At 47.5% G+C, this 13,984-nt stretch overlaps 1 protein-coding gene across 1 annotated transcript in view; it reads right to left on the bottom strand.

Moving 5' to 3' along the window:
• The window catches only part of Tbc1d22a (TBC1 domain family member 22A), a 290,169-nt gene that overhangs the window by 206,207 nt on the left and 69,978 nt on the right, over positions 1–13,984 (bottom strand). Inside the window, exon 5 of the mRNA XM_052160274.1 lies at positions 78–148. Within this exon, the coding sequence (XP_052016234.1) occupies positions 78–148 (71 nt within the window). The remainder of the gene's footprint in view (positions 1–77; positions 149–13,984) is intronic.

Raw genomic sequence — 13,984 nt, 5'->3', positions numbered from 1 at the left:
AACTCCTGCAGACAGGTGCCAGGCCACTGGGCTCACAGGAATAAGTAGCTAGGCTGAGCACTGGTGTGCGGACTTACTGAGAGAAGTTTCCATGTCATTGGACGGACTGGCTTTGGGATTCCAGACCAGCTCAGCTTCCGTAATTCCTCTGTTGGAAGAAAAAAACAGAACAAAGAAAAGCAGGGTTACCAAAAGTTCCACAGTACTTTACCATATCCTGTCAGTACCCTTAGGGGGCAGGGAGCCCCACAAATGAATCCAGAGTAAGCCTTAATGATAAACATTTCAGAGTGAATGTCCTCGATACACAAAAGAAAATGAGTCGTACCACTTTATTAAAGCAAACCAGAACACTGCCTGTTTGTGCACAAATCTTAGATGGTACTTACTTGTCAAAGGCATCCAGGTATCTCTGGTGCACCCTGGGACAGGTGAGACCCTTTCTCTCTAGGGCAGTAGCATCCAGGGTACCAGACTCCTCACCTCCCACTAATTCTGAGTTTCCTGAGTCCACATGCTGAGTCTCCATTCGGACAGCTCAGCCGGCTCTCCTCCTCTCTCCCACTCCAGTCCTCTCTCTGCTTCCTAATGATTTACTTATTTTTATTTTTATGCTCATTGATGTTCTTCTTGCTTGTATGTGTGTATAAGGATATCAGATCCCCCTGGAACTAGAATTACAGACAGTTGTGAGTTGCCATGTGAGTGCTGGGAACTTAATCAGGTCCTTTGGAAGAGGAGCCAGCTCTTAACCGCCAAGCCATCTCTCCAGCCCTTGCTCACTGTTTCTTAATGCCTATCTGATTTGTCTTCTCAGCGCTGGTCTCTGGGAGATAAGCTTGTTTTCACACAACTGACAAAGGTATGCTACATGATATACAGATAGGATAAGAAGGTTTCAAAGTGTACAACACAGGTCTGGATGTCTTGACAAATACCACTAACAAGGAGAACCAGAGGATTGGCCAGAGGGAGAGGGGCCTGCAGCCAGGGCAGTGAGTGCTTTAGAGGGTAAGAGAAGTCACTGTTATGACATGGTGGGGAAGAACAGTAGGCCCTGGTTCTGCTTGTCTCTGATCTCCTGGGGGGGGGGGGGGTCTAGAGAGCACATGTGGGTGTGGAGAGACATCCACACACTCCAGTCTCAGCAAGACAAAGACAACTGCTTCCTTTGCTTCCATTAGAAATCTACTGTTAGACTCTTCTAGCCGCTCAGAGCTCATGATTAATACCAGGAATAAGAGAAGTGATTACAGAGAAGACTTTGGTAATATAATCAACAAAATGCAAAGTCCTGACATCTAATCTTTTTCCAATTACTAAAGTCTAAGTAAAATAAGTAGAGAGTAATTGGATGACAGCACCAGCCATAACCTGCAGTCACAGAACCCTCAGAAAACATCAAATCTCCCCCAGCTCCCCAAGGACGCCATGGAGAATGGGGGCCTAATATCCAAATGCCGATAACAGTGTTTGCTAACTGCACCTCTGTCTCCTTGCTGAGTCTCTCCCTCCACACAGTGGCTGTGGTTTATGAAGAAAGCACTGAGAAAACACTCTGGTTAATGTTCTCTGCCCCCATCTCCACATTAAACACACACACACACTCAAGAGTCTTGCATATACAGCATGAGATAAAGTTCTCGTCTTGTCTCGGTTCAGTGTTTAAAAAGAGCTTTGCATACATTATCTCACTGGCTCCTCAAAGCAGCTTGGATTAATCAGGGCTGTGAGCCCTGTCCATGAATGAGAACTGGTCTCAGAGAGGTTAAGTAACTTGGCCTTTAATACCAAGCTGTCTTCACTGTATTAACTCCTATTCTTAAAGACTTTGTAGCACAGTCAAATACCACTTATCAATACAGAGATCCCAAAGAAAGTCTTAACAGATTCAGACACAGTAGTATGTATGTGTATATATATATATATATGAAGAATAGCTCACATCACAAGATTCACTCCAAGGGTGGAGGAATGAGTGTGTTGAATCTACTGTTGGAGAAAAGCCACTCTCAGCAATGACAGATGGCCCAAACCTGCATTCCCTCTGTAGAAGAATGTTGCCTGTCAAAGTGCCCACAGCTCCTGAGGCCAACCTGAAATGCTGAGATGTGATGAGTGGCCAGCCAAGCACAGCCCACTCAGCTCCAGAGGGGGCCCATGCAGGCTAATGCATGACTAAGGCCCTCCCCATAGTCGATGTGCCATGGGACTAGGAGTCCATCTTAGATACCGAGAGAATAGCACAATTGCTCAGGACTCCAAGAAAGTCCTCACTCCTAAAGAATCCCTTGGAAACCACCATTATTCTCCCTCGGACAGTGCCCTGGTTAGATGTGAGACTGAATACTGTTAAAACCATCGACCTGGGCAGCTACAACCTACTGAAGGGAGGAAGAAGGAAGAGCAAAGCAGGAAATGCAGGCCCACACTAAGCAGGATGGGCAGTGCACAAACTTGCCAAAATAACAGCTTTTCCCTGTGTGACAGAGAAGAGAAAACTATGAAGGGCATGAACCTAAAAGCTGCAGGTCAGCCAGGCATGGTGGTACATGCCTTTAAGGCCAGCACTTGGGAGACAGAGGCAGGCAGATTTCTGAGTTCAAGGCCAGTCTGTTCTACAATATGAATTCCAAGAAAGCCAGGACTACACTAAGAAACTCTCAAAGACAAAACAAAGTGTACAGGCCATGTGAGGAAACTAACTTGCAGGTTTCCCTGGGAAGAGCACGGAGACAGGCAGGTGCCAGGCTCAACAAGGTTTAAGGTATAGTTCCTCTGGGGTAGGGAGACAGCCAGAGGTAAAGAAACCATATCCATGAGCAACAACAAATATGGCCTCTATGCCTGGCACTGGGGAAGGCTCACCTCCCAGCCAAAGCAAAAATAACTAAACCAAAGCCATAACTAAACCAACACTACTCAAGAGAAAAGGCCAGAAGAACCAGGAAAGCTATGTGGCATGCTGCTTCAGGTCAGGCTGGCTCCTTAGAGAAGGTGACAACAGGAAAACAAGACAAGAGGTGGGTGGGACAAGCCAGGAGGAGCTCAGGCGAGCCTGGCCTGCTGTGCACAGCAGACTAGAGGGCCAAAGTGGACGCAAGGGACTGAAGAGGACTGCCTGCAGGGGAGGGCAGCAAGGAAGCGAGACAGAGAGAGACAGAGACAGAGACAGAGAGAAATGCTAAATAAAAACAAGACAAGTCAAACCAGGTTAGATAGATAGTGGGTTTCAGACTGGAAATTTATGTCAATTGTCACTCAAAAGAAAATGTCATTTTAATACAAAGAAAAGTAAAATCGCAACAGGCTCTGCTAGAAGTATCCTAAAATTTGGCAAGTTCATCTGGAGAGCAAGGCCCTAAGAGAGCCAATAAAATTCTTAGTAAGAATAATGTGGGAGGGGGTGGCAAAGGGGAAACTATGTTTGAAATGTAATGTATGAGAGAAGAATAAATTTTTCAAAACATCTTTAAATAAATTAATAAGCTGGGCGGTGGTAGCGCACACCTTTAATCCCAGCACTTGGGAGGCAGAGGCAGGAGGATTTCTGAGTTCAAGGCCAGCCTGGTCTAGAGTGAGTTCCTGGACAGTCAGGGCTACACAGAGAAACCCTGTCTCGAAAAACCTGAATGAATGAATGAATGAATGAATGAATAATGGGGGGTCTAAGGAGATGGCCATCTCCCTAGGGAATGACTGCCACACAAGCCTCAGGGCCTGAATTCCAATCCCAAATACCCAAGTACCTATACAGCAACACATGCTGGAACCCCAACACGCTGGCAGAAGTAGTAGCCAGAAGGATTCCTGAGCCTGAGCCTTATTGGCCAGTTAATCCAGACAAATTCATAAACTCCAAATTCAGTAAGGAACCCTTTTTCCAAAACTAAGTGAAAATTTTTGAGAAAGAAACATGACATTGACCTCTGGCCTCTATGCATATGTGCACAGACATGCACACAATACACCACACGATAAATAAGATAAAAAATGTGGAGCTGGAGAGATGGTGCAGTGATTACTGTTGCTCTTCCAGGAGACCCAAGTTCAATTCCCAGCACCCACATCAATAGCTCACAACCATCTGAAACTCCAGCTCCAGAAAACTAGGTGACTCTGGCCCATGGACACCAGCACTCACATGCACATATCCACAGGCAGACAAACACCTATATAATTTAAAATAATAAAATACATCTTTAAAAATGTTTTCAAAAGGTATGGTGAGATGGCTCAGAGGTCTGAGCACTGACTGCTCTTCCAAAGGTTCTGAGTTCAAATCCCAGTAACCACACGGTGGCTCACAATCATCTGTAATGAAATCTGACACCCTCTTCTGGTGTGTCTGAAGACAGCTACAGTGTACTTACATATAATAATAAATAGATCTTTGGGCCAGAGCAAGCAGGTACTGAGGCAGGAAAAATAGTTCAAAATCAAATCTGTGCACACATGAACATTGAGATATGATAATGTGGTATTCACATGACACTTCACCTATTTCTAGAAAGAGTCTGGATCTTACCACTAAAGCAAGGTCTGAATGACACCAAGTCTAAATGAGGGAAGCCTGGCTATTTCTGTGTGTAAAGGAAAGGCTAAAGCACTAGAGGGTATGGAATCTTCTGTTAGATATTAATGAGAAAAGGCCTCCCAAAATGAAACATGAATGTCAGAAACTACAAATAAAAAGATTAATAAGCTAAATATACAAGTCAGGAGGCAACTTTACAGCGAAAGGACCTAGATTATTAAAATAGCAAGTGGCAGGTTTGACAATTTCGTGTAGCATATGAAAGGATCACGGCACTCACACATAAAGGGCACGCACAGAAGTTGAAAGGCGAAGAGCCCAGAGGGGAAAATGCAGAGTCCCAGAACAAACAGCAGAGACTACACAAAAGCAGGGCACAAAAGTCTTGATGTCATCAAAGACCTACATGTTAAAATAAGAAGTCCTCCACAATAATGACGGATTAAATTGTAAATGAACTATAACACCCAAAGGACTGGACACACAGCTGCTCTCAGAAGTCTGCCGTGGGTAGAGACTGGGGTAATTTCTACTTGATCAGATTTGTTAAAACCTTTGAACAGCCATTTCACCTGAGGAAGCCTCTAGTGTTACTTGCAAGACCATGAAAGGGCTGTGCCCAAGGACTTCATGGCAGAATAACACATGTGCCCTGTACTAGCTGCCCACAAGGAGGCTTCTCTTCTGCAAGAGGGCAGACACCAGCAGGGACACTGCTTTCTGCCACAAACCATGATGACGCAGGTATAAACCTCTAGAAACATGCCAGCCTGTCCTGCTTGCTGGGACCTACCAGGCGGGTGCTCCAGGAAGTTTTTCCATCCTAAGTTATTATTCTAACTGATGCTTTTATACTTTGAACAGCACTGTGAACTTTGTTTTTATACTGTACACACAGAGAACATGCTTTAACCAGAAGGGAGCAAGTCCTCCTGAAATAAAGCTGCTTTAGGGCTGCATAGGTCCCTGTGTCACCTCTGCTAGGTGTTCCGCCTCTCCTCAGCCTACCAGCAAGGATGCTAAAACCATCTCTTCCAAGCCTAGAATCGTCCCTCTACTGTCATTGTGAAGAGGCGCCTCTGTCTGTTCTTCTTCTGTATCAGTGCAGGAAGCCTCTAGACGGTGTCCAAACAAGAGCACTATAGCAGTACCTGCTTGTGACTGGTTGTGACCACCAGCCTGTGACACGGGACCCAGACCCAGCTTGCTGCTACCCAAGCTACACACAGGTCTCAACTGTCAAACCAGGAAACGGGTGCCACATGACCTGCAATCTCAGCTTTCGTGCTGCCCCCAACCTATAGGACCTGCTCACAGCAGCCAACCTGAATACAAGACTATTACTAAATGTCAGGAGTAGGCTTACATAACAGCTGACTGGCCAAGAGCTCGGAGATGGAGTGTGTGCCCAGCATGCATAAAGCTTGGGATGTGACCCACCCACCCCCAGTACCGAAAAGAGAAAAATAAAGCAAATTCCATGAGTGTCGATGATAAGCAGACAGCAGCCAATCGGAAATGAAAAGAATATGAAGGGGCATTTACCCATGGAAATATATAGACAGCCAATAAGCACATGAAAAGACACTCAAAATCACACTGATAGGAGGAGCCACTTCACACGCAAAAGCTAAAATTCTGAAATGCAGGAAAACCAGAACCTTCCCAAGCCACTATAAGTGTGAAAAAATGGCACAACAGAAAACAATCTGCCAGTCCTCAGCACATTAGACACCCTCGACACCTATCTGAGAGCACCAGGAACGAGACTTACAGACATGTACATCTGAACATGTCTCCCCATGCAGCTCACTAAACACAAAGCAGAAACATCCGTGTCCATCAGAGGATGAATGGACACACAGACTGCAACCTGCACACCATGCCGTCAGCTTTCCACTGTGGCAACCCCTAAGACAACCAGCTCCAAAGAGAAATGGGTCACTTGGCTCACAGCTAACGGTTTCAGGCCATGGTTTATTTGCTGGCCTGGCTGCAGGCTATGACAGAACTGTTCACAGCCATGCTGAGAAATGGAGAAAGGAAAGGGTTGGGGGAGGGCCTAAGCCACACAGACCATGAGATCCAGTAGGCACTTTGTCTTTAAAGTTCAGTGTACCTCCCCCAAAAGTACCACAGGCTGAGAGGACTAAACATTAACACAGAGGTCTTTGGGAGATACAGCCAAGCCACCACACAATGGAATACTATTCAAACAAAATATATTAACAAAGGTTGCATGTGGCAATGTGGATAGGCCAAGGAAATACTGTGAAAGAAGCCTGTCTGCAAAGACCATCTACTTAGGGTTTCATTCATAAAAATGCTCACAGTAGGTGAATCCACACAAGCGGTAGAAGAGTGGCTGTGTAGCTAAGGCAAGAAGAGCTGGGATGTGGGGAATGCCACTCGGGAGCACATAGTCCCTTAGGGAAGTGGTGAAAAGGCCCCAAGATTGACAATGGTGACTGCACAACTCCATACACATGCATACACTGAAGACCATGGAACTACACACTTTAGATGCTGGATTCTGTGGTGTGTGATTCCCCTCAAATCACACCATCTTGTCAGGAAGGGAGATCTGAAAGATGGAAGCTTTGCAAGAGCAGGTACAAGGCCAGGCTTTGGCAGACAGCTATTGTTCCAGACAGAGGAGGGCTGGTCCTATAAGATGGAAGGAGCCATCAGGATGTGGATGTGGCTAACCACAAGATGGACAGACAGTACAGAGAACCAAGAGGAACTCGGGGAACACTCAACCCTTCACCACATAAGAGGTAGGGTGGGTGGAGGTGATCCTGAGTGGATGTCTGTGGAAGGGTTCCTCTCACCCACAAGCCAGAGGAACTAAAATGTTCCCACCCCTGGGCCAATAGCTTTGTTTCTGCGACTCTGGGATCATGCACAGTACAAACAGGCATTTAATGCCCATCACAGCACATTTAGAAAAGAGGTGGCTCTTTCTCAGTTCTCCTGCCCTCCCTCCCTTCCTCCCATCCCCTACCCAGTCCCCTACACACATGCAAATATTTTAGTGCAGAATCAGAGTTCTGGCCATTTGTGGCCTGGGCCTCCCATTTGGCCTGACCCATAAAGGTGAAACTTTTATTTTGCAGGGATGTTCTTTATCTTAAAGATCCTAAATGAGTATTGTTACTCAAGAGATACCTGAGAACACACCCAAGATAGTAAAGAAGAAACTTTGGCCTTCAAAAGAAGGAAAGGGACAGGGAAAGCAAAGTACAACCACGGAGCAGGCTCCCCCTTCCCTCCCGGCCTGTGAGAGCCCTAATCACCTGTTAGTCACTTCCCAAGGTCTAATTACACTGGCTTTCCCTTCAATACATTGATCTCACAGCCAATGCTGCATGGCATTTAATTAAAGGAAAGGCTACTGCTATTTCATGTTAAAAATCTAAATCCTTGCAAACAAATTAGAAACTTGAGACTCCCATTTGTGCATTCCAGTAAGAGCCATTGAAGACAGACCCTGCACCTCCTAGGAATTTCAGCATACAATATCGTGTCTTTGTAATATTTGTATGTGTGTAGGTGAGACAGGGAAGGTGGAAGAAAAGAAGCCCTGACCCACGGAGGTGAACTACCTGTGACAACAGCACCTGTGGCTGGGGACACCCTTGTACTGATGCCACCACACGCAATGCTAAAAGGCAGGAATACGGGCTCCTAACAGCCTCTGTCCTATCCGTGCACAGGGTGAAGACTCCAGCCCATCCACACCCGCTCACTCCAGCTCTCGCGCTGATGAGCCATCCGACATGTGCAGAAGCTCCTGCGACCATGGACAGCTAGGAGAGGACAGAGGGGTGCGGGGCACTCCAGAGGGACTCTCTCTGGCTGCTTTACTTCTGCGACCCGGAAGGCTGGGAAGCACCAAAGGATGCCACATGTGACTGAAGGGTCTACTGGCAGGAAGCTGGATGTGCCAGAAGGACAGAGACAGTCTTGCTGTGCTAAGCCAATTAACTTCAGATAAGTATCCAATGTCATTACAAAGGCAGAGCAACATACTCCTCCAGTCCCTACAAATGATGTCACCTGTGATGCTCTGAGAGATCGCTCAGGTGGCAAGGAAACCTGGCCAGAGCTGCCATCATCAGCCCATAACTTAGTCGCTGAGCAGACTAAGGCTTGGGGGAGGGGAGGCACCAGAGTACTTTTGTTTAGAACACTGTCTATCCCAGGTTCCTACCCAGAAGTCCACCAGTGACCCAAGAAGAGTGGCCCTCCCTGTGGGCGCCACAATGTTCCTGGTGGAGGCAGTGCCTTAGTGAGTGCTCCCTCTTCTCAGGGCCCTTGAGCCTCCTGTGCCCACTGCACGAGTGTTAGCTGACCTGCTTCCAGGCTAATGCACACTCTGGTCACAAGCTTCATGAGGACGTGGGCTGGTGAGACAAGTAAGAAAGAACAGCTTGTCTTAGTTAATGTTTCTATTGCTGTGGGGAGACACCATGACCACGGCAACTCTTCTAAAGGAAAACTTTTAATTGGGGCTGACCTACAGGTTCAGAGGTTTAGTCCGTTATGGTCAAGGTATGAAGCATGGAGGCATGCAGACAGACATGGTGCTGAGGAAGAATCAGAGAGTTCTACATCCAGACCATGAGGCAGCAGGAAGAAAAAGTGACACTGAAACTGGTTTGAGCATTGGAAACCTGAAAGCCCACCTCCAGTGACATGCTTCTAACAAGGTCACACCTCCCAATAATGCCACTCCTGTGACTCTATAGCGGCCATTTTCATTCAAACTAGCACGGGGCTCCAGGTTTGTCAAGGAGCCCCTGTCCCAGGAAGGCTACCTTTCACACCTGTAGATGGAAAACCAAGTGACACTGTGCAGAGCCAACAAGGTGAGACATTGTCATTCCAGGCCAAGAGGTAACCTGTCTGTGTGCAAGCATCAGGAAATCCTCTAGCTGGCGTAAGGATCCCAAGGCTTTATGAAGATGCTGGGATCACAGGAAATGGAAAGAAAAGAAACAAAGGCTAAGCCCCACCCTAGCATCCATCTTGTGGCTCTGTCCTCAGAGCCTTCTATTATCTTAACACAACTTTAATAGCTACTATTCACAAGTATCTGAGGAGAGCAACAGGAACAGTCCAGACAGACCAGCAGACTCCTGCTGTGGAGATGCAGGAGCAGGGCTCCCATCCCAAGGGCATTAAGTAGCAGGAAGCTAGGCTCTGCTCTGGAAGCAAACGAAGACTGTGAAAGTTGCAGGGGAAGGTTCTATTTCCATGTGACTTCCCTCCTTAGAGGACAGGGAATCAATCAAAGGAGAGGGAGAAGTGAGAAAACTGACTGGAGGTCACCCCAGGTCAACGAAAAAAATGAACTGACCAAAGGCAGGCCCAGGTGCGCAGAGAACAACCCTGGGCCAACGTGTAAAAGAACAGGGGCAGGTTGGCTGTCACTATAACAGACATGAGAAAGGTTGACAAAGACCATCAGGCTTTTCCATAAAAGACCAGTGACACCTACCATTTAAAGAACAGGCCAAGATGGCAGCTAGTGCTGGGTGTGGTGGCACATACCTTTAATCCAGAATCTGGGACGCTGAGGCAGCAGAACTCTTAACCTAGGTTACTACAAGAATCTATCTCAGAAAAAGGAAGAAAGGGAAGAAGGGAGAGAGGGAAGGAGAAAGAGAAGAAGGGAGGGAAGGAAGGAGGGAGGGAGGGAGGGAGGGAGGGAGGGAGGGAGGGAGGGAGGCAGAAGAAAATGAAGGCAGCTAACCTAACTAAGAGGGAGGACAGAGAGACAGATGGAAGGTCTGAGGCGACCTGCCACCACAACTGGATATGCAACACCCCGCAGGTTCCCACACCCCTGCTGTGGTAGCTGGTGAGCTTTGGGAAGTGATTAGGCAGACATACCCTAATCAGGCGATCACTCTAGTAGAAGAGCCATCACGTGCATACTGGAGAGCACAAGCACAGGCCTTGCTCTGCCTGACTCTCCACTCTGCTTCCCAGCAGCTGTAATTCCAGCAGCCCCTGCCACAGGCTTCAACTGCCATATTGTTCTCAGACTCAATGCAGCACAGCCGGCCAACCATGAACACAAATAAATATTTCCCTCAAGTTGTTTTCTAGAGTGTCTGTCCCTGTGGTAAGAAGTCTAACACGATGACCACTGCCATGTCACTTCCCAGTGATGGCATGCCACCCTGCAAGGCAGTTCCCATCTCTACAGATGAGGAGAGGACTCAAGGCTGACTCTTGACTGGAGTCTGAGACCTCTACACTGCACTGGCCTTGCTGCAGATGGAACAAGTCGGCAGTGAGACAGACGTCTTCTCCAGAAGGGTAGGGTACCAGTGGGCAAAGGCCAGGAGCTGAAAAATAGCCACTCAGAATCAAATAAGGTTTTTAAAGAATGAATCTCACTTTAGTAAATGTGGGGTGAGGGTAGAAGAAGGAACCGCTGCTGGAACATTCAGGGGGCAGGGGAAACAGATGTCTAGGAAGGAAAGCTTTTCAAAATGTGCTGAATCAGAGGAGAGAACCTCAGAGACCGACAGAGACTGAGCAACAGTACCCAGTGGGCAGACAATGAGCTGACTGTCCAGTTCTGGCCATGAGGCCCATCTCCAGTGAGAGCTCACTGATGTCTATTGGAATCCATGGCCATGTTTAGGAGCAGTTTCTTTTTCTCTGAATCAGGAAACTGAACTGACTTCTTGGCTCCAGTTCATCTCTCAAGAACATCTGAGCAAATGCAAGGTCTTTGAATACCTTCAAATTTTCTGTTTCTGCAAAGTGGGAATAAAAGCCAGATTCCCAGCAAGTAGCACAGTGTACCACTCAAGACAGCTATAACCCTAGGAGCTCAGGTAGGGAAAAAAAGATGGATGTTCTGTTCCAATCTAGCCAGCCTGGTGGAGGTAGAGCTGGCCTTAGGCAAGGCTCCCTTGTCTCTCTACCACCCACCTGTCTCCTTGGGCAGCAAGAGATGTCAGACAACACAGACCCACGGTATCTTTGCAAAGAGCCAGGCACACAGTGTACAGGATACATCTGATCCTGACTTTGCCCTTGGCTTGTAGGGAGGGCGCTTCAGCATCCCTGGAGCCCCACCATGGTGAGACAAGGCACCCTTTAGGAAGAAGCCCATCCAAGCACACACTTCCAACACTGAATATACAAAATGAAGGGCTCTGGAAAGTCCATGCTGGCTTGCTAACACTGTTGTACCATTCCTATAACTTGACATCCAGGCAGGAAAAGTATGCACATCAGAAAGGCCTAAATTCAGCAGCTGCTCTGTGCTGAGCAAGGCCCTCCTCCTACCTGCCTTCCCCTGCCTCCCCAGCCAATGGCCACAAACTCAGACATCTGAATCTACATTTCTGATTCCTCCCCAGTGGATATCTTGTCCCCTCTGAGGTGAACTGTGGACTTCTGGTCACTATTCTAATTCAACATCTGGGGCCACAGAGGAAAGCTCATCAGATCTCATTTTGCCTCGTGAGCAAAGAGGCCAGGTTAGGTTTAGCCCTCTAAAGCATCCATGCTGGCTCTATACTCAGCCCAAGCTGACCACCTTTGAATTGTGATGGGGTCTCTGCAAACAGCTGGGGTAACAGAAGGGACTCCAGGACAAGCACATGGACACAGGAGGGCCATAAGAAATACCCATGTCTGAACCAGTAAGGAAATATCAGGCAGCAACACACTGAAACTATCATCAGTCTTCCCAGCCAGGACTTACCATCTAATACCACCCTCCCATGCAAGAGACCAAAACCTCCCTGAGAAATGGCCTCTGTCCTATCCCTCAGACATAGCCCATGACAAGTGCCAAAAGGCACCTAATTTAAACTCTTTTATTGCCACACAATTTAAATAACACAAACATCTGAAGTGTACAGTTCAGCCACTATGTGTGTACAGGTCGTAAGCAAATAATCCCAGCTGTTATATGTCCAAGAAGACAGCGGTCCTGGAGGACCATAGGTTAAGTAAGCTGGATCACATGACCAATACTTTTCTCTTTTCTCTGCTACTGCCCACTGCCCAGCCTCTCTCGACAACCATTCCAGGCTGGGAGAAGGGTGAGGTGGACAAGTGAGCTAGTTGGCTTAGCTGTTTCCTAATAAAGGTATCAGTGGCTGTGCCCTAGGCTGGTGAAGGCCAAGAGTGTACTGGAAGTGCCTCAGAAGGTAATGGGATCAGAGGCCACAGACCCTGACATGCCCAATGGGTCAGTAGGAAGGGACCAGACACTGTTACCAGAGACTAATGCACACCAGGAGAAATGCCACAAGAACACAAAACTGCTCTGCCTGTAACCCAAAGTGCATGTGAATACTTACAGCAACATGTCACGATGCAGTCAAAACTGTAAGCATATTTATGACTATTTGCAACAGAAATAGTACACAATAAAAAAGTAATATAGAGAAACAGCATAAACATCATCTTACAGCGCTAGCTCCAGCAACCAAAAGGCCCTGTCATGAAGAAAGAAGTGATAAATACCTAGCAAAGAGCCCAGCGTGGCTTTGTTGTCTGCAGCACTGGCAGAGAGCCTGGCCCCAGGTCTCCCCTCAGCTCTAAGAACCCCATGGCCTGTTCTGAAGTAGCTGTCTCAATGAGGCATTACTTAAAATTCACATGCAGCCTGCTTTTAAAACCACTGCAGTTAATCACGGGCCAATTTATGGGCCTAGAATCAACCCCAGCTAGCTACACAAGCACGGCCTCCCCACAGCAGCACCCCTTGTGGTTCTCAGGGTCCCTGATGGAAAGCTGCCAGCCTGTGATTTACACCTGCAGGGGCTGAGCAGACCCTTATCTCCATGAGGGTACTTCAAGAGCTCCTGTCAAGTCCCTCCTCCACACTGTCTGAGGGAGTGAAAATACCAGAGGCCCTGAATACCGAGGAAATGTATCAAGCCACTCATAATGAGCAAAGCCCTCAATGACAAAGCCATCCTTCAAATACCAAATAAGCTCTCACCCCATTCTGAAACAAGACTGCCCCCCAGGAGGAAGGCCTGCCACTAAGGAGGTGCCGGGGAAGTTCTCATTTGGTATTCTCTACACAGACGCCCACACGTGTGAGCACACATGGTCTTGCTCTCCCTCAGGCTCACTCACTTGCTCTCAGTCTGTAAGCTGTTTCCCAAGGTACCTCAGAACTGGCCCTTAACATGCTTTTTAGATGTTTTGTTTACAAATGTCAACTTGGAATTGAAACTTGAAATGCCTGAAATGCTGTTTTTGCTCTCGGGAATGAGGGTGTACTTGTTTCCAGTGAACCACAGTGCCTGGTAGGCTCCGAAACAACGTGAATGTGTGCACCTTATCATAAAAACCTTCTAAGTCCTGACTCAGGAGACGCTGACACACAGGCATCACCAGCAGACCAGGAAGAAGAAGATGAAGAAGGAGGAGGAGGAGGAGGAGCAGGGGGGG

The sequence above is a fragment of the Apodemus sylvaticus genome, chromosome 17, assembly GCF_947179515.1.
Source record: "Apodemus sylvaticus chromosome 17, mApoSyl1.1, whole genome shotgun sequence".
Lineage (NCBI taxonomy): Eukaryota > Metazoa > Chordata > Mammalia > Rodentia > Muridae > Apodemus > Apodemus sylvaticus.
Note: the sequence above shows the minus strand (reverse complement) of the source record. Positions and strands in the feature narration are given on the sequence as shown.